Source organism: Trachurus japonicus, chromosome 19 (assembly GCF_045865225.1).
Source record: "Trachurus japonicus isolate A0001 chromosome 19, Traja_1.0".
NCBI lineage: Eukaryota > Metazoa > Chordata > Actinopteri > Carangiformes > Carangidae > Trachurus > Trachurus japonicus.
In genome coordinates, this window is record NC_140925.1 from 25343462 (window position 1) to 25370850 (window position 27389).

Sequence of the window (27389 nt, forward strand, 5' to 3'; positions counted from 1 at the left end):
TGTATACGTGTGGAGGCCAGGGACTGTGTTATTGTGTGTATTTCTGTGTTTATTTGTATGTATATTTTTTAATTTTCTGTAAAAGATTAGGTAGGGGCGGGGCCTACTCGGTGTCGTCACACTGACGTAATTTCTCGCTGGCCTCTCATCGTTTCCCCCTGCAGTGGCCATATTTGTTGATGTGTCATATCAAAGTGACTTGTTGGGGGCTATCAGCTGGATACACTGCAAGACAAAAGTTTGGTTGTCTCTGCGGTGAACCACACCATGGAGGTTTCGCATATGGTGGGTAAAACAAAGACATAATTTTTCATTTAGTTTTGTTTGTCGTGTATCTTAGACGCTAGCATTAGCATCGCTAGCTGAAGCGTTAGCGCCTCTCTTATCAACGTTAGCCTAGCTTGCCAAAGTAAAAGCAGCGGCTTCCTATTTTACTATTTTACTATTTTATCACCCTTTATTTAGATGTTATGCTGTGCTTTAGCCTTAAGGTGCTGTGTTTTAGCCTCAAAGATGTGTGTTTCTGGTGCTTTGGCGTGGCTAACCAAACAGCTAGCGTTAGCATTGGGGCTTAAATGAACCGAAATATCCTTAAAACAGCATTAAATACAAATGACACAGTCAGTAATTGGTTGCCTGGACTCCTTGAGACTGTTTTTGTTGAGGCTGGCCATTGTTGCTGCGTTAATTCCTTCTAGTAGTGTTAAATTGTAAAACACCTGTCACAAGAGCATCATTACTGTTGCTCATATGCTATAATTGCTGAACAGGAAAAGCTGGATTATGTTGCTGGATGTAGCCACAGAACTTCCCTGTATTATAATAGGGTGATACCAACCACAAGGCTGCATGGTGTTCGTGTAAGACCTGAAAATAACAATAGATCCCTATCTGTGGGGAGGGTTATTGCTGTAGTGGCTATGTAGAAGATGGTATTGGAGGAGAAAGGTAGGACAAATGGGGCTGGGGGGATTTTGGATCAGGAAGCATAGTGTAACAGAAGAAGGAGTCTCAGCTGCTAGATATTGTCTGTCAGGACAATAACTCTGTATCAAAGATTACATTGCCTCCAGTTATTCTTAGGCATCTTTGTAATTACAGTAATATCACTGTAAATGCTGACAAAGCGAGACTGACAAAGAGAAATGATGTACAGTATAACATTTGAATGTTTGATAAACCAAGCCTGAGTGAATAACACATTTTGAAGACAGCAAAAGCAGAAGTGTCATTATCTCAAATACCCATCTTGTAGGTAGTTGTGTGACGTCCTGCACTACGTCACAGGTGTAGACAGAACCACACCTCCCAGTTTGTGACAAAGCAAACATGTGTGTCTGTTTGGCATGCCTTTGAGCTACCTGTTACTTTCAGTCACAGATAAATTTGCAAATTACCACAGGCATGACATGAGGAAATACGAAGTTAACCGTCAAGACTTTTCCTGGCTCAAAACAAGGTTGAAATTCTGCCTAATAATGTGTCATATATACATAGCACAGTGCTACTGTATTAGTGGCATCCAGGACTGTCATGACTGTAATGTTTTAAAACCCAAGCAGTTTATCAGTCTTTTCTTCCCCTCATTTTCCATTTCCCCCCTCTGTGTCCCCTTCTTTGTTTCTTTCTGACAGATTTAACTAAGGGAGGACCACGGAACAGCCTGGTCCTGCTTCAGAAACACACACAATGGAGGGATCAGAGGTGAAATCTGCATATGAGGGCTTTCCCCTTGAGGATCAGCTTCATAACAACACAGACAACGTTGAAAATGAGGAGCAGATATCTCACAAGGGGGCAGATGAGGCAAATGATGAAGCACTCTTTGAAAGTGAATTAATCGAGACTACAACAGATGTTGAGACAGACACAAAAACAGAGCCAGAAGCTCAAACATGCAGCCAGGAGCAGGTGTTTGGGAGTGAGATGGATGCTGACACCAGCTGTAATGACAGTACACTTTCCGTGGAAGGCGGGATTCCATTTTCAAATGAGGCTGGTGGAGGTGTGGTAGCCCCCGGCTCCTCTTTAGATGATGTGGTTGAAAGCTCTCCTTCTGTTCTTGAAGGCACAATCGAAACCTCATTGACTATTGATGAAGATCCTCATGCCACAACTCCAAACCACAGTGAGCAGCCATCGGTCTTGGTTACAAATTGTTCTACAGAACCATCACTTGCGGATGATAATGGTTCAGCTGAGAGTCCATCATCCGCTTCCGTCCATAGCACTTCCAAAAACTCCCCTACCGAGTCCACGAGCACCTCTGGGATCTCTAATGGCCCCTCGACCCCTGGCTCTGACACTGTCAGCTCCTCTCTTGCTTCTAGTCCTCAAACCAGTGCCAACATCTCAGCCCCCTCAAATCCCTCGTCGAGCCCGTTCGACACTGACTGCAGCCGCAAGCTCATCTCCCAGATCCAACGCTCGCTGTCGCAAGAGTCACTGCTGGATGAGCTGGAGTCAGAGCTTTTGGGTTGTCAGCTGCCCGAGGGTAACGGTGAAAGTGAGAGAAAAGGGAGCCCACCAGTTAATGGACTCCCAACAGACCAGCAGGACTGCATGGTGGTCTTTGAGAAGTGTGTGCAGTACAAGTATGCACAACAGGAGAAAGCTATTCAGAGGTAAAGTGCTATTTTGTAAGTTTAAAGTGATGCAGTCTGCTTTCAGCTTTGGTTTATAGTGCCATTGGTAAAATGTTTATCTTCTTTTGAAAGGGGGCGGTTTAACAAGAGATTAACCTACTTGCTAATTGCTATTTTTCTTTTTCATTCCCCTTACTTTAGATTTGACACACAAGAATGATTGTAATTTAAAGCCTTGGCAGTCTGCATTTCTTCAGTAATGAAAGTGGAATTTTAAATGACCCAGAATCCCTCATACATGTCCTTGCTCTTGCACCAATAACATCAGTCTAAATTCTTCAGTGCTCTGTGTGAACTTGACCTGGATTGGTATTGAGTGCCTGCATGTGTGTGTGCTACCTTTTGTGTATATAGGTTGCTTGAGGAGAACAAGAGACACCAGGAGCTGATCCTGGGTATCTGCTCAGAGAAGGACAACATGAGGGAGGAGCTGAAAAAGAGGACAGAGACTGAAAAGCAGCACATGGCCACCATTAAAAAGGTTAGTGCCATTCTCTGTTGTCTCATTATGTTAAATACTGTCATATGGTAGTGACTGTGCACAAATAATGTGATCTGTATCTGTCACTTAGTCCAAACAAGCATATTTTAAAATAATGGACTACCTTCATCATTGCAGGCACATGTCTCTTCAAGCTATTGTTAACAGATTTTTGAAAACAATGGAAGCAAACAAGGACATGCTCCACTGCAATGTTTTGTCTGACTTCCTGTCTGAGCTGGACATTGACCTCTGCTCATAATTGTACCTGCCATTTTGAATTACTTAATTGTTAGTGTACAGTGTAGTGGTAGCGCTCGTTATCACAGCCGTCTGATAAGAGGACTGATTGCTTATTAGATTCTCAGTTCAGCACCATTTAAAAAATATGTGTTATTAAAATATTTCCTCATCTAAGATACAGAAACTGCTCGTGTAACATTGGTTTTAATGAGTTAGTTACATATGTTTAATGGTTGAATTATTCATTTTGGATAATGAATTTAAAAAATGTACATTTTGGACTGGAGATGTGCCAATGCTGAGTGTTGAACAGTCAGAGGATAAACCAGAGGATAAATGATGTGTGGCAGCACCAGTCGCACTGACACTCCAATTCAATTAAATCTGGGGTCTAGCCCTGTATAGCTGGCAATTAAGGAAGTCAAACAAAGCAACCTGGTGGGGAGAGTCCTTATTCAACAGACCACATGTGCATCAAAGGCTGTATCCATTTGTGTGAATCGTTCGTTTTCCAATGCATTGTGTGTTTTTGTGTACGTTTCTCTCCTGCACTTTGATTTTAAAAAGCATATCATATACCAGGCTCTCCAAAACACAAGTGGTCCAGCAACGCTGTTGCCACAGAAGGAACAATAATTCATTCATGCTCTCTTCGAGACAGCATTTGTTTGAGCATTGTGCGAGCCAAAGGGTGTAGGATGGATTTCTATTATCTACGTTAATTGTATGCATAGCGCTACTGTATTTATTTCCCCCTATCTTAGATTTAGACTTGATATATTAAATCTCTATTACTATTACTACTGATTCTTTTAAAATAAACAGTTTAAACCTAACTGTTAGATAAAAGGTCTTTTCTGTTGTTAGGGATTATTTAAGCCTATTTCAATAGACACATTTCTTCTTTGATGATAAAAGTGTTTGATTTTGAGCTGTAGAACAAACTTCCTTCTCCTTCCTGTGCTGTCTAAATTGATTTTTGCCTGCAGCATTTTCTTTTCAGATGTCATACTGTGTAGCAGGTTTACCTGGGTGTGGTCCAAGGTTGCGTGCTGCCCTGCAAGTTATTTACTCTGTGTTTTCCCTGTTCCTGCAGTTGGAGGGCAGGTTGGATGAATTACTGAAAGAACTGAGGGAGTCGAGGGATAAGCTAATTCACCAGGACCAGGCAGCTAAGGCTGCCCTCCAGCAGATGCAGAAGGAGATGGCTTACCGGCTAGAACAGGTATAACAGGGACCTAAATACTCTGAGACGTCTTGATAAGCTGGTCACACAACATACATACACACAGCGGTGTGACCCTTTTTACATGTCTGGTCTTGTCCATTTTAAGTTGTAACAATGTTTTTTTTTTTTTTGCTTAACTAAGGCCAAGGATGACATTTGTCACACTAACCCACAGTGTTATTACTTGCAAAACAATCAACACAGCCGTTTTTCCAGTTTTATAGATTACTTTACAGGCATCTGATTCAATAAATTGAAATTTTAGCAGTCTTACTCTTGCATTCACCCTGTCCTTAGTAATGTATTAATGCAGTCATGAGCTCAGGCTACAGCTTCTGTGGTCAGAGATATCCCACTGAGCCAACAGCTTGGCAGAGATGAATGAACAGCAGCAAACGCCAGACAGTTAATGAAGACATTTCAAACCACAATATAGCTTAATCATCCCCAACACACATAATGTCAATAAATGCATACAGTATATACTCTGCATACTGGAGGAAGTGGATTCTCAATACGTCATCTTTGTGTTGTGATAAATGTTATCATTAATTGGCACTTTTGGCTGCATTAATATCTGCCAAACTTGTGGCTGAGTGTCTGTCTATTTTTTAGGATCTTGTCTATAAATTGATTAAATACCTATGCACCACCACCAGAGATAAAGATGTTCTGTTTATCTTAAGATAAACAAAGTTGCTGAAGCTGCAATAGCTTAAACAATGGTTGCTCACAACAGGCCAAAATATTTTTTGGGGTACTCAACATCTTTGAAGAGGTTTGCATAAAGTTAGCAGCTAAACGGTCAAAGTCCTGGCACACCAAACTTGTGTTATTGCAGATTGAATCACTTGATAAGCGAATAGTGCAGGAAAGCACATTTTTCATCCAATAGTTTAGACACCCGGTTTCCTCTTGACAGTTTTGTCACACCTCACAATTTTTAATTTCACTGTTCAGTGAACTGCATGAGGTAGATCTTGAACTCGGTCATCCCTTTCTACACTGTCACATGTATCAGTCCTCCCCTGCGTTAAGATGGTGACCTAGTCCTAATCAGCTTTTGCCCCAGAGGTTTGAAACATTTTCTCATGTTGTTTAATACTGTAGCATCTCTATGCCACCTGAGGCTTTCTTTCATCTTATTTTTTTGCTTTATTTTCATCAAAAGTATTAATTTATATTTAAAGTAGACGCTGTGATATCTTCTGCACAAAAGCCGACGCAGCATCTGTGAAACGGTTTGTAAAGTTATTCCTGGGCAGATTGAACTCAGGAACATTAAACTGACCAACTGAGAAATGGCACATGAGCCTCTCGTTGGAATGAGGAATGAACACTCAGGTGTGAGACTTGTGGGTAAAGCAATGAAAGAATCAAATTCAGAGTGAACAGTCTGTGTCCCAGGTGTACTTGAGATTTTTCATACTTTTCTGACTTTTTCTTTTTGATTAAAAAAAAAACAGTCAATTGAAAATAGTCTACAAATTAATAAATGAGAATAATTGTTGCCACAGTAGTAAGTATTGACATTTTAATATAGGTGCATCTTAGAATAACAGACTTTATTATTGCACTGACAGTGAAATGTGGCAGTTGGATTTGTGCTATCACTGCCAAGAGAAACCATGTCAGCGCTGTTTGTAAAGATGGATGGACTCACTGACAATACAGTATGTCAGCAGTTCTAACTTTTCATCCAGCTGCTCATGTTTCATCACTCGTGCCACTCCAGGTTGAAGTTGTCAGCAGACTTGCCAGAGTAAACTATGCATCTTTTCCTCAGCAGTTTCCTTTTAAGGACTCCCAGGGAACTGTCACTCTCCTCTGGTCTTGTTTTCAGCCTGACAGTATAAACAGCTGAGTGGCTGAAGTGTGGGAAATGCTCTAAACCTGTCTTATTATATCAACAACTACCACAGGCAAACAAGAAGTGTGAGGAGGCACGTCAGGAGAAGGAGGCCATGGTGATGAAGTATGTGCGAGGAGAAAAAGAGGCCCTCGACCTCAGACGGGACAAAGAGGGTTTGGAGAAAAAGCTGAGGGAAGCCACCAAGGAAGTGGACCGCCAGGCGCTCAGAGGAAACCAGCTGGCTCAGGACAAAGGCCGACTACAGCAGCTGTATGATGCTAAGGTAAAACAAGTTTTGATGTATCTGCTTGTGCTTAATGCATTCATCAATTTAGAAATAGTATAAACATTATAAAGCTGTCCCACTCATTATTTTGTGCTTTGTTTATCATGTTCAGACTTCATAGGAATTTTAGTTTCTTGTAGTCTTAATCATGCTGGTTAGTTTTGTTACATTAGATGGACATCCTACTTGAAATATGTCCTCTCTGCACTGTATAAATATTCACACACAAGCAAGGGGAAAACGTTTAGTCATGTTATACAAGTAACTCAGTCCTGTATTATTCCTGCTTCACTTAACCCCCTCTCCCCACAGGATGGTGAGGTTGGCAGGTTGACCCGAGAGGGGGAAAAGTTGAAGGAGGAGATCAACTCGCATCTTATCAAGGTCAAATGGGCCCAGAACAAACTCAAGAGTGAGGCGGACTCACACAAGGTAATGCAACTGTGGTAATTATCTCTCCAGCCTTGGCATTAGAATAGGAAATATTCTTTTATTTAACATATCAGAAAAAAACACCTGAACATGGGGTATTCAAATTTTAATCAAATGATATGCTAAATGCAAACAGCTAAACATTTACATGGCAAATATGCTGAATATGTGAAGTTGTTGCAGCTCCAGTTTACAGTGTATAACAAATGAATTTGTAACAATATACTTGTTACTGTACAGGTTAATGTAGATTTCCTTCATTCACCACCCCTGTTGTTTATCAAACATGTGCGCCTGTTTTATATTTCCAGGACACAAACAACATTCCCTTCAGTCATTTCATCTGCAGCCACCCCATGAAAAAAACATGATTAGATGGGCCTCTTGATTGAGGGGGGTGAAATGAAAAGAGGTGAAAATGGTACAGTAATGATCCTGCAAGGAAATCATCATTAACACTTTAGCTATTTTTGAAAATTTCTATTACAAAATAATGGGTTTTATTTTCAAGCGCCTCCGAGCAAATGCACAACTATAAACAGATAGAAAGAAAGCAAAACGCCCGTAGTCGCTCAAGGCCACTGCAGCTGACTTTGTCTCCGTGGCCGTTTGTGTGGTTGATGTCTGTATAAATCACTCTGTCTGCACATGTGTATTTGCTTGTAAAAGAAGACAGTGGAGGCTTTGCTTGGAAGAGAAATGCCCTGTCTTTTAGATTTACACTTACAAAGCCATGCTTATGTTTCTGTGTGTGCAGGAAACTAAAGACAAACTGAGAGAGACCACATCTAAGCTGGCCCAGGCCAAAGAGGAGACTGAACAGATCCGCAAGAACTGCCAGGACATGATCCGAACATACCAGGTCTGTGATAGTTGTGACGTAGGAGTATCAGTTTGTTCATGACCAAGGATGTTAAGCAAAGAGAGAATATCTGTCTGGGTGTAGGGTTTTTGACTGAGTAAGGATATGGATTAATTTGTGTGCTAATCAGTATTTTTATTATTGGCTGCAATCAATTGGTTAACTCTCAGCCAACTGGTCAAAGATGATCAAAAATTAAATGTGAAGATACGGTTCAGTGTGCAAATTTAAATTTACATAAACATGATTGATGATGATCTGCTGCAGGAGAATGGCAGTTTTCATTTGTACCTTATGATGGTAGTAAAGAGCTGCCTATGTTTTCTCTGTGTGGTTCGAGTGTAGTTTCAGCTTCCGCTGTTTCATCGCTAGTGTGTCACAGAATATATAAACAAAGCTGGCAGTGTGATTCGCTGGCAGCGTATAGTCACACAAGACATCCAGATAAAAACAACTCATTCCATTAAATTCCCCCAAAAACAAAGGCATATATCAAATCTTAGCAATATGTATTTTCATCCATATTAAAAAGGGAAATTATCCTGTAATATACACATTAAAGAGAGAGAAAATAAAAATTAACAACTGAGATCTTTATTCTGATTGTGAGTTGGTGCCTCATTGTTATTATCAAACTAGTCTTCTCCATATAACTCTGCTGTTCTCTCAGCCATTGAACTCTCCCCATCACCCAGCTATATGTACTTTACCTTATCTTTTTTTTTAACGATCTTATAACCCCCATGTCTTCCAGGAATCAGAGGAGCTCAAGTCCAACGAGCTGGATGCTAAACTGAGAGAGACCAAAGGAGAGCTGGAGAAACACAGACAGGAGCAGACCGACCAACTAGAGGTGACGACCACTGTGCAAACATACAAACATGTCTAATTTCCACAATATGAAGCAAAGCAACAATACCAAAACATGAGTAGTTTATATGCTTACTGTTTTCTATTTATTTTTATCTATGTGACAGTCCACCAGAAATACCCACTAAACTGTAATACACGTTTGTTCTCAATTCTGAATTACATATAGGGGTGTGACTTTGTACACGTGTAAACGTTTACACGGAATGAAACTGTAAACGTTTAGTAAAAAATCCCTAAACGATACACGCAATTTTTTGTATTTATTTATTTTTTATTTATTTATTTTACATAGCATACATTTTGGGGCCTGGGTGAAAAATAGTCCCTCACACTGTCTTAATTTAGAGAAAACTATGATTTAATAAAAAATGATGCTGTGACGCGCTTCCCTCCTTCAGACAAAATGTGCGTTTTTTTTTTTCCTTTTTTTCTTGTCTTTTTTTTTTTTTTTTTTTTGCGAGCGAGTGTGATGACGCCACCACCGAGTAAACCGTAAACACCCATCCGAAATAAACGCCGGGTCCAACATTGCTTTTCTGGTTGCCAAAAAATATTCTATGCAAATATAGCCTCCCTAAACACAAACAAATAACCTGAAACAGATTGTGTCTCGAGACATTGAAGACGGCCAAGGACTGACGAGACGCCTCTGGGCTGGTTGCTCCTGCCCGGTCTGTCCACTCCTCTCATCCGCACTTCAGCTCCTGTCCTGGGCTGCACCGTGTCGGCTCGGCTCGCTACACGTTTTAAATGACTTATTACTCCTTTTAAAAGTAGCGTAAACAATTTACTGTTCTGATCACTCATACGTGTGTATAGTTAGGCTACACGTTGCATTATTATTAGTTATACTTCAAAAATAAAGGACGGTGGAGCGAGCCAAGCTGTAGCCGCGGACAGGTGCTAAAGTGTGGGAGAGGAGGGAGAGACTGGGCTGCGCGGGGCTCTTGCAGCTTGCGGCGGATCAGGAAGGGTGGAGGGCCGCGAAGGTCAGCGAGACCGGGGGGGGGGGGGTACGGTGGTCGACTCTGAACGCTCACCGGACGGATCTCTCCACGGACCGGTGCGGTGCGTGTCGGGGGGGAGGAGGGGGGCGGGACGAATCCGCCGTCGGGTCTCCTCCGCTCCGGTGTAACACCGGCACGGTGGCTGCAGTGTCAGTGCTTCCACCGGCTGCGCATATCAGACTAAACAAAAATAAGGCTATAGCAACCTATAGTGGTCCTGAAGCGTGTACACGTGTACACGAAAAAAAATGCACAGTGTACACGTGTACATATTTTCGTACACATTCACACCCCTATACATTCTGCTCTGCCAGGCCATTATTCAGCCTTTTATTGATGGCATTAATGCCAGCCTTTCTAGTAAAAATGTTTATTTTCAGCTGTGGTCATTAGTTTGAGAGGTGTAATTGTCTTAACTAGGGATGAGTAACGAATTGGCACATGGACTCGGCAGAAAGACACGCATGCACACAGGCACAGACATGGACTCACTCCAAACACAATGGCCTGTTTTTCTCTCTGACCCATTCTGAGGGGAACCTCGCTTTAAAAATAAGTGACCTAGAAATAATCAATATGATGCTGTGCATATTAACAACAACCCAGAAGACATCACCCATTTCCTGCCATCATTCCACAGTTTGGTTTATCTCTCCAGGGTGTTTATAAGCCATAACATTTTTTAAGATGTAAAATACTGAATTTACATCTGAATTTTGACAAATTTCTCTAACTGAGATTTTAATATCGTGACATACATTTTGTTGCAAATATATACACTCATACTATTGTTTGTGCCAGAACATCAGTTTTGGCACATGTAAACCCTACTGATGAGCTGATTAGTCCATGCCTTTGTTTACTTTAGTGTGTGTGTTTTGCTCGAGTAAAGATGCAGCTCGGTCATAAACATCACAGATGAACCAACTGAGTTTACATTACAACGCTGAAGGGATGAATTTAGGAAATGGATGGTGAATTTCGCAAGCATCTCCTTTACTGACTTGTTGTCCTGGATACCACGGGCTGCTAATAGCTTCTCAGAAAAGTTGACGAGCTCTAGTGCCATTAATGGTTTTGTTTAAAAACATGAGACGAAACATTATTAAGCTTTGCTTTCACACGCTTAATGAGTGCATGAGCAAAATAACTTTAATGAATGCAACACTCGCATTGCCAGGAAATGCATCTGCAGTGAAATGATGCTACTGTAAGATTTTTCATTAAGAAGAAATGTGTTCCATTAAGTGTGACTGAGGTTTAAGTTGATGTGTAAAACCACTGAGTTGAACTGGCAATGGATATTAAATGTTTGTTTTTTTAATCATAATTTGAACTGGCAGACGGAAAACCTTTTTTAGTTTTAGGTCTGCTGCTTCTATTATCATGATTTAGAGATTTAGAGACAGAAACCGCTTATAGTGGGCTCAGAGGAAAATGCATAATAATGGGTAAATATCTAATGTAGACCTCAATGCATTTGGCAGGTACACAGAGTGAAGGCCAAAGAGCTGGACGACCTGAAGAGGACTTACAAAGAAGGCATGGATGAGCTGGATACACTACGCACCAAGGTTTGTTATACAGATAAGTGCTTCACCATCCGTGTGTGTGAATGATATCAGCAGGCCTTCAGCTCAATAAGTGGTTGTTGTTGTGTAGTTAAAGTGTTTGGAGGACGAGCGTCCACGCTGGGAGGACGAGCTGAACAAGTACAGGGAGATCATCAACAGGCAGAAAGCTGAGATCGGCCGGCAGAGAGAAAAGCTGGACGAGATCACGGCGCTCCAGGAGCAGCATGAACGGTACACACGCACACGCGCACACATTAATCATGTAGGAACAGTGCTTACAGTAAAAGCTAACTGAAGAGTAAAATCAATAGTACACACCATAGGACAGTACTGCATGTCCAAAAGCAGAAGGAAATGACTATGGGATCATTAATTTGCACAGTCATTTTTAAGTGTTGCCCCATCACATCTTAGTTTTCTCATTTAGTGGTGCTGGGTTGTTTTTCTGCTGCAATAAGTAACACTTGTAATTCCCCCCCCCCCCCCCAAAAAAAGTGCTGCTGAGTACAGCTTCAATTTGCTGTAAATGTAAGCATTTACAAATAAAAATCTGTCACTGTAGTGTTACTGAATTTGATCATGCTCTAGCCATAAATTTCAGTGTCTTGGGTTTTCCACTGTTCCTAGAAAATCCTAGTTCAGAAACGTTGTAGGCTCCACGACTGAATCTGAATTTCTATGCCAGCACAGAAATATGGCAGGCAAACCAGTCCAGCTAACAAGCTCGATTACAACCACAGCAACACTTGATAACACTTAATCATTGTTGTTGCTTGTTGGTTTGTTGATAACAGAGGACTCAGTAGCCCCACTGCATTTTGGGAAAAGACAATATGACATGGAAGCACTTATTTTCAAATGTCAGTGAGTTACTCAGATCAGCTAAAATATACGTACATTGTGTGTTTTAAAGATATTCCTCCTGACATTTGAGGATGGTGTGGTGGTGGTTTCAATGCTTCTTTTATCACCATTCAGACAGAAGTGGGTTTAATACAACTGTGCAGGTTATGATGTAGTTCTTGTCCCCTTTTTTTTATTAGTTTTTTTTCTCCCAAGTATCTTAACAGAGCGTTTAAAGATAGGCCAGGGATGGATATAGCACACGGGGCAGAAAGGGACTCAGGTCCCTCTGTGGGTTTGTGGCTCTGCTGGCCATGTGCAGATGACTTGACAGAGAAACTTCTCCACTTTTTGAAATGCTGCTTTCTGCGTCTGCCAGAGTGCCATAAGTAGGTGGCGCCGACCCAAATTGATTTATGCAAAAGCTTCTCAATTTTTTTTCTTTTTTCTTTTTTGTCCTGGCTTTCATTTTTAGCCGCACAAAGTTTTTTTTATTTTTTATCCTCCACAAGCACCAACGTTTTTAGTTATTGGCAAGAGCAAAATAAGTTTGTGCCACCACTTCTTTAGTCCATAAACAACATCACTGTCAGTGAAGACTGTGCCATTCATTGCAAGTAGTCCTTATAAATGTAGATAAGAACAAGCTTATTGAATTTGTCACTGATTACATGCAACATCTGGGTTAAATTTTATATGTGCTTGTGTTTCAAGCATTCCTGTCCTTAAGATCAGCTGTTTGTAACTTATTTTTGGGTGTGATAATTTTCATACTGGATTGTTTGTGTCAATGATGTGTTTACAAATGATATATTTATATAATATTAATGTATCCTTAATAGTATGAATTTCGCACACAGGGAATTTCTTAAGTGAATGTCTAATTAACATGAGCTGCTGTCTTATCTTTATTAACATGTCAAATTTCTTTTTCTCCACACAGTGACGCGCAGGAGATCACGTCTCTTCGGGAGGAAGTGGACGGCCAGACCAACCAGATGGCCGACCTCCAGCGTGATGTACAAGGCAGCAGGGAGCGTGAAGCTGAGTTACTGGGCTTCACCGAGAAGCTGAGCAGCAAGAACGCCCAGCTCCAGTCAGAGAGCAACGCACTACAGTCTCAGCTGGACCAGTTCACCAGCAGCTTCACCGAGCTCCAAGCAAAGCAGGAAGAGACCAGCAGGCTCCTGGATGACAAGGTTGGGGAATTGCCGTGTTTGGATTTTGTTTGTTTGTACAAACAGCCATTGTCACAACATCTTAGCGCTCTGTCAGTGCTGCTGATGCATTATTGATCTAATTTCTTTCTCATTTCTCTCCACTAATCGTGCAGTCACGGCAGCTGAAGCAGGAAGAGGTGCTGAGGCAGCAGGAGGTGCAGGGCTTGCAGGAGGCACGTACAGCACTGCAGGCAGAGGTGGCACAACTGAAAACCAGAGTTGAAGAGCTAAGAGACGAGCTGGTGACACAAAAAAGGAAACAAGCTGCCAACATCAAGGACCTGACAAAACAACTAACACAAGGTCGGGAAACCATCAGATATTCATGCTGCTCCATTATGGTCCAGAACCGTGTAAACCAGGGAGGAGGTGGCAAAATCTATAGGCTTTATGGAAGATATCTATCAATAAACATGGGTTATTGATTTCTATAATATGTCTGTACAGTACAGGTAGAAATTCATTGTAAATTGAAGACAGTATATACAGTACAATGGTGTGTTTGATACATCCAAGGAGAAGTAATTTTTACAAACAAATACAAAGTGAAAGTGTGTGCTATTAAGAGACATCAAAGCCTTTATCCAGGGTCAGTACATTATGAAAGTGATGCTACCTGTACCTTATAGTAAGTGAACATATTGGTATTGGTCTAGATTTATCATTCGGCGTGTTTTTTTAGGAAAGCAGCTGATTTGTAAAAAATATTATGACAGGATTACTAGGGGTGTGCATTGGCACTGCCCTCACGATTCAGCAGGTAACGATTCGATTCGATTCGATTCTCCGATGCATTGCGATGCATTGCAATGCATCAAAATTCTACTGCACACAACATGGCAAATTTTTCATCAGACATGAAATATTGAACAACAGATTTTATCGGCTGCTATGTATTATCACTCTCCTGTATCTTTGACATAAATGTCATAAAATAAAATAAAATTGAATGGTACAGGTATTGGATATGGGATTTTAAAACCTGAAAAAGAAAACAGAAATCACTTCTAGGGCTTCCCCAAAAAATTAGCCGACCAAAATTTCATTGGTCGATTGGTCGCAGGAAAAAACAAACAAACCTTTGGAGCCGTGTCTTGTCAATATTAACTCAAAATCAATATGACTTAACTATATGAAAGACTACGGGGCTTTTATTTTGAAGGGCCCGATACAGGAAGTCGTGACACTTTCTGTTGTGGTTGTTTTTACACGGCACGGCAGGTCTCTCTCTCTCTCTCTCTGCATCAGAGACCCCCAGCCTGAGCTCAGTCACTCCCCCTCCTCTACTGTGTTTATTGGTGATAAACGGGCATACTGCCTGTAGTAACGGTAAAACCCGACCGGCTTGTTGAGTCTCGGACCCGACACGGCCGGACTAACGAGCGTTAATTAATTAATTCTCAACCGGACCGCGGGTGAAAAAAAAAAAAAGGAAAAAGAAAGCCAGCGGCAACACTGCTACTGCTGGTGCTGCCGCCTGCCGCTTAGTATGTAGCTACAGGCTGCGCATGTCGTTGCTACGGAAATGCCCCCGGAGGTAATTGAAACTTCACAACTTTATTTGAGGCCAGAAAATAAACAGTGACATAATCGATTATGGCACGTTGCCGCATCGATGCTGAATCGTGCATGTCCCGCATTGCAATGCATCGCCGAATCGATTATTGTTGACACCCCTAAGGATTACTATAAAAAGTATTTTATTTCAGCTGTGAGGTACGAGGTAAGACATAAAGACATAATATGTCATAAGTACACTCAGGATGTAACGTCAGACTACACGAGCAGCTTGGGCGGGGAATGTTCAGGTGATAAGAAACAAGAAAGATGGGTGTGTTCACATAGGCGCCAGTGTTTCTTTCATGCTGAGCTTGGATTATACCATGTATAGTGAGCCACACTCCCCTGCTTTGTTCTGTGGACACACCTCTGGAAAGCATGAAGTTCAGTGCTCTCATCATGTATGCAGAAGACCGCCTGTGATCATTCATCAGTTTTGTACTTAAACTTTATGACTACATTGAAGTCATTTTCAGGCCTTTTGTTTATGCACGGTTGCAAGGTTTGCTGAGCAATCAGTCTTCTTCAAAAGCAACACCACATTTATTCAGGTAGACACCTTCACAGAGGGAAACTCACAGACTTCAGTTGAGCAGTGATGCTTGGCTTTGACTTTCACTGTGTCTTCTTGAGGGCTTCTGCCTTGTTTGAAAATGTCATGCACAGCTAATTTTTGCTTCACTATAGAAGTTTTTCAAAGTCAGAATCTCTGTGTTTTGTTTTTTGCTCAATCATGGCTTGTTTTGATATGAGTTTATGATAAATGAGTAAGAGATACAATATAAAATGAGTCCTCTGACATTTCAATAAGTGTGGTACTGTTTAACAATTGAAGACATTTCCTCATTTCAGTCTTTTACAGCTTATTGTACTAAAGAAAAGGATTTTTTTTTGAAGAAGAAGAAGAATTTGCAGAATTCAGCTAATGATATTGCCATATTCAATTGATTCAAGTGATTCAAATTTCTACATCACACAGATTTTTTGGTATCATTGTGTTATTTTGCCAGTTGATAGATCTTAATTTGTTCTTCTTCTGCAGCCCGTAAGAGGCTGGAGCAGGTTGAGAATGGAGGCTGTGACCGGGATGCCAGCAGTATGGGCAGTCGCTCTAGCTCCTCAGGTACTACTCCAGGATTTGGTTAGTATTTGACACATACTGTAGTAATGTCATTAAAAAGGGTGTGGTTGGTGGAATGAATCTAAATCTAGAAAGAAGGTAGTGTTCATTTACTTAATTCAACATAATGGGAGAGGGTAAAAGAAAAGAATACAAATTATATCTTGTGTAAAATTCACATAAAGTCCACATTTAGTTGTGACAAGACCTAAAATAAGCAGTTTTCTCTGTTATTAATCTCTGTCTCTATCCGCCTTCATTTCCCAGGCTCCTTGAATGCACGTCACGGTGGGAGCAGTGGCGTTGAAGAGCGGTCGCCGGAAAGCATGTCAGGTCCTTCAGTCGTGGTCGTGGACAGCTTCCCAGAGGTGGACAAGGCTGTGCTCGTGGAGCGCATTGTCCGTCTGCAAAAGGCCCTGGCTCGCAAGCAGGAAAAAATTGAGTTCATGGAAGATCACATCAAGCAACTGGTGGAAGAGATCCGAAAAAAGACCAAGTGAGTGGCACGGGCCAAAGCACAGAGAGCAGGGAAAGAGAGGTGGTGGGAACCTGTTTTTTTTTCTTTCTTTTTTACGGTAGTCTAACCATAAAGCACAAAGTGTTTGGATTTTGTGGTGCAGTGGATGGTGGGATGTACTCAAGCAACACGACAGCACTTCCGATGCAAATACTATAAAACCTCACAAACCTGAAACGTCTGCTACAGTGTTTCCCCATCCTAAACCTCCAGCAGTTTTAATGCAACAGTAGATCAGTAAGAATCTCAGCACTTGTGTAGCACATTCACAAGAACAAGCCACAACCAGCAGCCACTAAGAATGAACTAATGAGAAAATCCTCTGGGGCACACTCGGGATGCTCCACTACTACTCCAGTACTCTTACACAGGTCAAGTACTAACTAAGTGCTTCATATCCAGGTACCTTTAAACATCCTGTGGGCTCTCATGTGTCATCAGGAGTCACTCCAGTGTAGAATAGGAGTGCGAGCAATTTCCTGCAGCTGTGTGAAAGTGTTGAAGGGAAAAAAATGTAACAACAACATTTACTTGATGCTAAGTGTATATTTTCTTATCTGCATGTGTTAAACAGCTCTTGGCACTGGCAAGAACTGTGTTGCGGATAAAGTGGAACATTTTCTTTATATTTCAGCACATATTGAAGGACACTATACCTCAGTCCTGGTTGTATATGGGACACCCGCTGACCTTGACAGGCAGTATACGCTTAAACACAGAGTTTATGGCTCCCTACCTCCTTCTCTGTCTCATCTTTAGATTCCAACTCATGCAAGCGTTGCACTTCTGATTCGTGACAAACTTCATGTGGAGCTATTTATAGTCGAGTCAATGGGATGGGGGGGAGCAACGCCTCCGTATGGATCCTTAATGATAATCCATCCATATTCATGGGCATCACCTAAACTAAAGAGACAGTGTGAAGGACGTTTTGTGCTATCTTAATCACAACACCACTTCATGTATAGTTTAGGCCTTGAAGTGGATCGCGGACCAATGCCAAGATAAAACAGGGTGTGAATATGAATTTTTTTACATTATATAATCTCACAAAGTCCCAAATGGACTTTAGACGTGGAGCAGTTTTCTCTCGCATGAATAAAATGAATGAAATCTTGTTCATTGATCAGTAAAGATCACTCCATTCAGTTCATTAAAGTTTTTGCGCCACACCGGCTCTCACACCGTTTGCCAGTGGTTATGAACAGTGCTCAGAGACATCCAGCCATCTGAGTTGATTCTACTTGGATCGTCTCTTTTTTTCTTCTTCTCATTTGTTTCCCAGCTGTACACTTGGATTGAATCCATTAGCCTCAACCTAAATTCAAGAGTTAAAATTGAGGACGAATCCCACGGTTGCCAGTCTAAATTTAGCTCTGTAAAATCTCAGCTAAGCGGGGGGTGTTACGCTACCCAGGATGTCGATGTGAGATGTGAATTTGTCCTTTTTGCCTTTCTGTCCCTATCCCTCCAGGACAGCCTGGTGAACACTGGCGAGATACTGTGAGTCTGAAGCAGGTGATGAATAAAGAGACGGAGATATACATAGAAGCAGAAGCTTAGTGGGTCTCTGACAAAGGACAGTTAATGGGGGAAATTCAGTAGGCTAAGTTTTGATTACCGTTAGCACATTCATACCCCTCTCTTATACGACGTCAGTGTTTCGAATTTTTAGCTCATGGACTTATAACGATCGCATAGATTTAATACTCTAATACTTTAGTACTTTAATATATTGTGTAGTATAAGTATATGGAGTTGAAAATTGGGAGGAGCGTTTATGGGTACTGCTGGTCCTGGAAGCAAAAGTCCCAGACAGTTGGATCACCTCTACAGCTTGAATCATCATTGAGCAATTGCACTGGAAAAATCGAATTATATCAGTGAGGTTAAAGCTTGTGTACATAAAAGCATAGGATGAGGAATTAGACTAAACATCCCATTTGAAAGCTTAAAACGGTTAAGCTAACCGTCAATGCAGCGCTAACCAAGATGTTAACCTACAGAGTATGCTGTTTAGCAAACTGACACAATCTGCAGTTCAAGAACTTGGTGCAGCTCTCATCCATTCACACCTCTGACCAGTCTGTTCTCTTTTGCAACAGCAGCGGACAATTAAGGGTGTTGCAGGATTTAGTTTAGCACTGGGCTATTCCAAACTAATGGAAATGGCACAGCTTCCAGCCACATTATAAACCTGCAGGGTTGTAACATTACTCAGGAGAGTCTGTGTCGTGTGGCATTTAGGATTTAAAAAGGCATTTTAATGCATATTTGCAATGGGGAAATATATTTCCAGAGTCAGCAGCTCCTCCCAGTTCACAATGTTATTGCTACATAATTAGTTTTATTTATTTATTTTCCCCTCACCTGTCGTGCAACAATTCATTCCCATTCACTACACTTCGTCAGTTAATCATCACAGTGAACATCATCACCTCTTTTTTGTTTGTATTTCATATATTATGTTCCCAGAGCGCTGCTGCGAAGTCAAACATGGGTCATTGGCTGCAGTGTTCAAACAGTGTATGTGATTTGAAGGAAATGAGCTAAAAATAAAAAAAAACTGCTGAAGTGCAGCATCATCCTTCAAGGGCAATGATGTCTGTCCTTCAGCCCCCACACCTGGTTATTATGACTATTAAGTCTAAATGGTCCATTCATGTGACTTGAAATAAAATGATGATGGAAAAGCAGATGAGAACAAAGAACAAAGCAGGCCGTGTGCTCCTGTGCAGTAGGTGTAGGAGGCCGTTTATCTGGAGAGCATCCTTTTCACTCCGTTAAGGGTGTGATCAATACAAACTGCAAATCAAAGCGATGCAAAATCTGTTGCAGGCGGCCGAGGGTCCACACCTGCTGAATGTGTTAAGATATATTACAATGGATCCTTTTTGAGGTCATGTGGACTTTTTGCCCTCATGCCTGTTCATTTTTGCTTTATTTTTAGTTGGTCGGTAAGCCAGTGCCTGTGATGTTTTGTGAACAGTGCAGAAGATTTGTTCAGATTCACGTAGATTCATCAAGCATGTGCATTTGTACATGTTGTGACCAAAAAATCTCCATTAGTTGTCTTTAAATTTATCATCATCATCAACCTTTACTTAACCAGGCAAAAAAATTGCTAAGAAAAATTTCTTATTTATGCATCCTCTCTCCCTGTCTTGCAACTTTTTGGGCTCAAGGTTTGAGAGCCAGTCTTTGTATTGAGAGCTGTGCTGCAGCCAGAATTGCCACCCTCACTTCATGCATGCTTGACTTGCAGCCCTCATTGCTCACACTCGGTCAGCTGGAAAGTAAGGACACGTTCACTCCCAAATCCAAGAGCAAAAGTCGTTGTCTTGCTTACTTCCCTGCCCTCTCCGCCGACCCGTGCATGCCATTCAGCACACATTGTGGCCACATCTTTAATTTCTGTCACTTTTTTGTTTTTACTAAACACTGTCGTGATGGAAGTGGGGTCCAAATATGGACCCTTGCAAGTCTAGTCAGAGGTAAGTCTCATTTTATGTCTGTGTGAGCCCAGGTGTTAATGTGTGTGTATGTGTGTGGGGATGGGAATGATTTATGACTGCTTCTTTGTAGTGCTGACATAGCTTCAGTTTTTTGCACCATAGGCTTATTTGCTTTGTTAGTTTTGGAATACGTGCATTGCACTATGCAGTTTTAGATTCATGTAGTGCATAGATATTGTGTTGACTTCTGTGAAAGACAGAACAGACTGCAAATGAGAACCAATACTGAGTACGAGAAGAACTTCTCTAAAAAACACAAAATGATTTCTGATTAAGTCATCCCTTCTTCAAAGAGGTCATCTAATTCCTCATTGAAAGTAAAATGATGATAATTGCTCTGCATTTTAAGGTGATTTGAGACCCAGGTGTCCCAACCTCACCACAACAACAACTTTATCTATTTATCTTTGCATTGACCACTTCATGTATGGTACAAGATGAAATGTCTTAAACAGAAGTCACTGGCATGTTTTTAACCTGTCACAGCATGCTCATTTGAATTAACAGGAATATTTGAACAGCAGCCTCCCTTATCGTCACTTTGTCCCCAGTAAAAGACTGTCCCATATAAAATCTTTGTACTTAATGTTTTAAGAGACCGCCTGAAAGTCAGTGTAATTGTCTAGATTGGATCCTTAAAGTTATTGATTCTTTGTCTCACAAAGTTGCACAGTGGAGCTCTGTTTTTTGCACATAAGATTCATGACCAGTGCAGCACAGAAAGGATGTAGCACGCTAATTGTTTATCCATTTATTTTCATTTGTGGTATTTATGGTATTTATTCCTGGTCTGGTTTTAAGTATCTTTTTTCCATGATTGATAACTAGATCATGATGCACAGTAGTAGCAGTAGTAGTTTAAGTTTTTGTGGTAGAATTTCCAGAATTAGATGTTCGCCTCCAGAGAACCTTCTAGGGATTCTGACTCTGTTTAAATAATTTTTTTATTGTTTATTTTTTTATTGTGAGAAAATATTTCTGCAGAATCTCACTGAACGGTCAGGAACGTCCCTTAGTTTGCACAGAGCTCATCCTGCTTCAAAAAACCCTCAGACACACCTTGAATCTGGACTGAACAGTGAACAGTATGGACCTGAATGTTGTCTGCGTTTCATAATAGTGCTTCAGGTATATGGCTGCTGGGTAGAGAGCAGGGTTAGTATTGATTAGTCGCCCATCTTAAGAGGTTGTTGACCTTCTCTGTAGGTCACTCCACAATGCTCTTCACCTACACACATACACACACTCCACATCTTAAGAGAAGATTAAGAATACAGATGCATTTGCAAAGCCTTTCTAGTTTCGACCCTCTTCATGTCTCATTTATCTTCAGTCCATGCAGTAGAGAATGTGGAGAAGAAATGTTTATGAATGAGTTTCAAACACTTAATAACCTTAACCATCTCCTTTTGCATGTAATAGTGCGTTGTATTGTTTTCTCCTTCTCTTGCATATTAAGAGACAGATACTGTAGTGACGTGGGAGGCAGTAATGGATTTAAATCACAATGACAGCTCTCTGTTTTACCCTCGTCAGTGTTTTCTAAGCTGCGCTGGGAAAATTGGATGACAGGAAATGCTGAACTTATGAATAATCTTCTCTCCAGCTCTTTGACTCAAATGTAGTTTAACCTGGACACCTTACTGTTTTTAAAATGAGAATGGGTAATGACCATGAAGATTTATGTCCCCTTCACACACTCATTAATTGCGTCATTCACCTTGGAGTTCCCACTTAATGTCATGAATTTCCTTAAAAAACAAACTTCTATTAAATTCATGGGATGTTGCATAAATCTTATTGATTTACTCCTATATCTGAGTTATTGGATTTTGCCCCCCGACCTAAATTTAACTGTTTTTGTGATACCTTGTATGTCTTGTATGTATTCCAAACCTCACCAATTGTTTTTTTAGTTTTTTTAATTTTCTACTCAAATTGATAAATATAAATATTTCCACCCATGCAGAGACTCTTTCATTTTCAAAAATGAACGTCTTTTCACTTTCTTGCAACCAGTGTAGTATTACAGTACAGTCCTATCACATCTGGAAATTATTTGATATATTTTCCCAGGGATTATTTTTATTTCCTTGAATCTTTGTTTTTATGGGAGACTAATATTCACTGTAGACATGGTCAAAAGATTCATAGCTATAATTAGCAACCTCTGTGGCACTCTGCTGTCTATGCAGGACCAAATATCTTCAAGATGCATGGACAAACTTTTAAAAATTCATAACAAAAAATGTATTTTGCAAGGTTCCATGAATTTAATAGAAATTTAAATTGATTCTTTTTACCCAAGAAAATCCATGACATGAACTGGGGTGGTTGGCATGAAATGACCCAACTGAATCCTGGCTGCCCATTCTAATACCACTGTTTTCATTTCCTTCTTTGACTGGTAACACAGTAATAATCTCTCTAGCTATGACTGGATATACCCTGTGCCCATGAGTTCAATAAGGCATCCCACTGGAATTACTATTCTGGTACCGTCCTTTGCTGTTGCTGCTGGGAACAGTTTTATTGCTCTGTAGGAGCTCTTCATGCTCCCACCTGTAAATCCCTCTTTCTCAATTTTCTTTGCTCAACAGTTTCCAGCCGATACTACGCGTTCACTCCGTGTCCCCTCCTTTTTTATTTTTGAGAACCCAGTTTTTAATCATCTCTTCCTTTTCCTCCCCACAGAATTATCCAGAGCTATGTGCTAAGAGAGGAGACAGGGGCCCTCTCATCGGAGGCGTCCGACATTAACAAGGCCCACCTGAGCCGGCGGGGGGGCATTATGGCCTCGCTTTACACCTCCCACCCAGCGGACAGTGGGCTGACCCTGGATCTGTCGCTGGAGATCAACAGGAAGCTGCAGGCTGTGTTGGAGGACACACTGCTGAAGAACATTACTCTGAAGGTAAGCCTCCCCCTGCAGGAAAACTGTCCCTCACGCACTGATGATACTGATGATGTGTGCAGTTCCCTGCAAAACACTGTAATTTGCAGTGGGTGCATAATTGTTTAAGCTTTGATGACCTGAGTGGATAATTAATTGGTGGTGACTGTGCTGTGCTCCACCTTTGGGCTACACAGCCTGATGCGGCTCGACTATCAAAGTGTCCGGACACTGACATCACCATAAGGGAAAAAAACAAAAAAAACACTTTCAGTCAAATCTGCGTTGTTCTGAGGTCACAGCCTGATATGATATTGCACACGTAAATTAGAAGTGCAATGCACAGCAGTACTTATAATTTATGCCTGCTGTCAGTACAACACTTTCTTTGCTCTCATTGCATAGTGTGTGAGTGTACATACGTTCTACCACGTGTTTTGTTCAAGAACTTCCATCCAGCTTTTTGTACATGCATCTAAAATGTTGTGTAATACTGTATTTAATGACATGTTAGTGTCCCTCTGCATACATTAGCCAAGGACACTTAGCAATTAGGTATTTTTTTCTATTCTGCAAACTTTATGCTCATTTCCTTTTAAGTCCTCACACCTGCAGCGGCCCAGGAGAGCGCAGCATCCCCGGGTGCCTCCACTGTAGCACTTTCACACAGACTGCAAACTATTCGTGCAGAATACTGATGAAGAACCTCTTTCAGTTCTTACGTCCTTCATGGTAATGATGCTCAGGTATCAAAGACCAGCGTACTCCTTCCTGCAGAAGCAGCTGTTAATCTTCCCTTCAAAGTCATTTATACTGGAAAGCTATACTTTATACTTCATGCTGCTGGGGGTATCCACTATTCGACTTTCACCTGATCTTACCCAGAGATTTGACAGCAGAAAGTGAGAGTAATATTGTCACTTGAACAGGTTTACATGAACGACAACCGTGCGCAAGCAATGTGACGTTGTAGGTGTGGATAAAAGAGTGAAATCAGGACGCAGGAGATGTCAGACCATACTCTACCTTTTGCTGACTGAGGTTCGTCTGACATTTGGGTTGTATCTCCCAAATCTTTAAAGTCACCCACGTAATGTAACCTTTAGTTTCATCTGACAGACTGACAGTCCTGTCAGGACAGTGTGCATGTCGGCTTGTCTGTCAACTATCTCCGTTTTGACAGAGATGACATGTTTGGAATTTGTGGTCTAATTCAGAACCTGAATTATTGATGCTGCTGCTAAGTAAGGAAACGGTGACCCCGCTGTAATGGAGTTGTGTGTTTTTCTTCCTTACTCGTCCATAATCTGGATAGTGAGTATAAGCCTGTGTTCACAGTGTGTATCCACACTCCTCCTGTGTGTTTGGGTAAGCTTTGCCCAGCTTCTCTACCTGACGGCCTGTTAGGTGATTTAATTCAATTCAATTTTTCTGACGTGTTGGTATTAAAGGAATGAATGTGTTCCACCTCTCAGCTCTCAGTTTACAGCAGCAGCACGTCTCAAGAGGTGATTTCTCCTAGTGGTTCGCTCTAACTTGAGAAAGTGAAGCACAATTCATTTCCACTCAGTCATGTACATTTCCCACATTTATCTTGTAAACATTTACCCAGGGTTTCCCGCAGCGCTTTCCTGTTAAGGCGGCCGCCTTAACAACAAAGAGCTGCCGCCTAAACTAACGTCTTAAAAAAAAAAAAATGTAGCGATATTCGCCGCCACCGCCCCCCCCCCCCCCCGTCGGACGATGGCCGCATCCTCTCACACACACACCACAGAGAAGCGCGCATGCATTAGCAGCGCGTGTTAAAAGCGAAAGTTAATACGGCGCGGCAGAGATGGGGACTCGAGTTTGCGACTCGAACTCAAGTCGCACTTAAGTCGCACCCACAGAGACTTCAGACTTGACTTGGACTCGTGTTTTGAGACTCGTGAACAATCATTATTTTTTTGGCTCGTGCCTCCCTCCTGACAGGACGACCGACGATCTTCTTTTTTTTTTTTTTTGCTGTTAACACACCACTAGCGGAGCAGCGCCACATGGCCGGTAACGTTACTCAGATGGAGGTTAGATCTTCATATTGAACTCCTACAGAGTGCAGCCAAACACCAGTGTCTAAAGAGAGAGGAACAGCAGAGCTCCTCTGACAGCGCAGTCAGCTGCGGGTGAGTGACAGGTGACTGTGAACCGGCTTTTTTTTTTTTTTTTTTTAATAGCGGCACCGTCCGTAGCCTACTACATGTGAGGCACAACGTCCGTTTGTTGTCAGACCTTCCTTCACGGGGACTAGCTGCTGCATAACTGGCACATATCAGGCTACTGTAGGCTAAATCCTCCTGTTTATTTATGTTTTTGCTGTGAAATATGACTGAAGGCTCGTATGGAAGTCTGGACGTGTCGACACGCCCCCATGAGTTGACGGAGCTAATTAAAAATAATAATAACAACCAGTTCTTCTCTCAGAAACATGCGGTTCCAGAAAGGTTTATAGCCTACCACCCAGATCTAATGACCTATAATTAACAGCCTAAATCATTTTCCATGTTGTTCATCTGGGTTTTCTGAATTCAACAAAGCAAAAAAAGAGAGAAAAGGCCAGTGCAGAGGGGCAGAGCAGCCTTGATTCTTTCTTGACTCAGAATACAGTTTCCTTTAAAGGAAAGCTTTCATTGTGTGTTTTCTTCATATTGCATTGCAATATCCTGTTTAAAGTGATCATATAATAAACAACTAATCAATAGGCTACTGTATAGATAAAGGAGTGATAATAACCTACAGTAAATGCTTTGAATCTCTTAGATTTAGCTGTGCAGTACTCTTAGTAGAGCGGATAGCAGCAGATGATAAAGGGTCATTACAACCAGAAGAGACAGGAGACTTTGATTTTTTAGAGACTTGAGACTTGACTTGGACTCGTGACCAAAGACTTGAGACTTGATGAAGTCTCACCCCTCAAAGACTTGAGACTTGACTCGGACTTGTGACCAAAGACTTGAGACTTGACTTGGACTTGTGACCAAAGACTTGAGACTTGACTTGGACTTGTGACCAAAGACTTGAGACTTGACTTGGACTTGCAAAAAAAGACTTGTGAACATCTCTGCGGCGCGGTGCGTCCCCCCCCCGTCAACAGATCCACAACGCCCCCCCCCCCCCCCCCCCCTCGACAGGTCAGACACCACCTTAACTAACAAATTTTCTGGGGGAAACACTGCATTTACCCCTATGTTTCATTCGTCCCGCTTTGTATTTATATTGGTACGTTTGCCTTTTTTTTCTTATATTTTCTTATATTTACATATATTTTATTGCTGCATGGGAAGCTGTTGTCTCAGTTTGACTTTGATGGATGTAACCAGCTGTAGTTACTCTGAATCAGCACAGAGCAAAGTTTTCCTTGCCTCCTGTGGGAAATATCTGCCTCATCATCTGCTAACTCTCCACCATGACCACTGTCAAGATGCTAATTTTGTCTTTCTGCCAGTTTAGGTGCAGCAGATTTATCAGAGTGTTGTCAGTGGAAAAAGTGAATTCTGAGTGAGAGTGACCATAATATAATAATGAGCTGAGTAACACTAGATCGCTCTGTAGAGTGGAGGAGACTTTCAGAATCAAGTGACTTTATATGTTGATTTGTCACTACAAGAATCCCTCTCTTATTACAGTGGTTGGATTTATTGTTGATTTAAAATGTATTGATTTGCACAGCAACTGATGAAAGGAATATCAAGTTGTGTTGTGTATATAGCTTATTGATTTCTTGCTGGTCCATTTGATTTTATATAGATTAGTCTAATTTCCTCCTTTGGTTTGATTACGTAGTGAAAAACTAATTATACCAGAGGCTTAACCTATCTCCCCCAATTATTTCTGTCTAAAACATGTCTCATGTCACGATGGCTGCATGCTGAAATTGTCAAACGTGTGTGAATGTCTATGGCCGGTACGTGTGCAATAATGTAGTCAGTGTGCAATCATGTAACCATGCTCAGTCTGGGTAAAGTACTCATATCTAGTCTGAGCGTGTGTACATGTTTTATAACTCAACGAATCATGTCCAATCCTCCTGCAATCATGTACATCTGCTTTCTTTGTTATCTGTCAGTCCTCTGTTTTTATGGACTTTTTATGTCAATTGTTTTATTGTTTGGGGACTACGGATGAAATTTAGCAGCAGTACATGAGTACTCATGTAAACACAAAAGACAATGCAGAGCTCTTTCTAGATTATTTCTTTGTAG

At 41.3% G+C, this 27389-nt stretch overlaps 1 protein-coding gene across 4 annotated transcripts in view; it reads left to right on the plus strand.

Moving 5' to 3' along the window:
- Positions 1-158: 158 nt before the first annotated feature.
- Positions 159-27389, plus strand: part of ccdc186 (coiled-coil domain-containing protein 186) — a 30297-nt gene continuing 3066 nt past the window's right edge. Inside the window, exons 1-15 of one of the 4 annotated variants that reach the window (XM_085760781.1) lie at positions 159-285; positions 1635-2624; positions 3000-3126; positions 4466-4594; positions 6520-6732; positions 7048-7167; positions 7925-8029; positions 8784-8882; positions 11397-11483; positions 11572-11714; positions 13270-13525; positions 13660-13849; positions 16149-16247; positions 16494-16722; positions 22953-23172. In XM_085760781.1, coding sequence (XP_085616907.1) covers positions 1690-2624; positions 3000-3126; positions 4466-4594; positions 6520-6732; positions 7048-7167; positions 7925-8029; positions 8784-8882; positions 11397-11483; positions 11572-11714; positions 13270-13525; positions 13660-13849; positions 16149-16247; positions 16494-16722; positions 22953-23172 — 2952 coding nt within the window. In that variant the 5' untranslated portion in view covers positions 159-285; positions 1635-1689. Of the gene's footprint in view, positions 286-1634; positions 2625-2999; positions 3127-4465; positions 4595-6519; positions 6733-7047; positions 7168-7924; positions 8030-8783; positions 8883-11396; positions 11484-11571; positions 11715-13269; positions 13526-13659; positions 13850-16148; positions 16248-16493; positions 16723-18217; positions 19282-22952; positions 23173-27389 lie in introns of those variants that run through there. The other 3 variants (XM_085760782.1, XM_085760784.1, XM_085760783.1) reach the window with 3 other exon arrangements.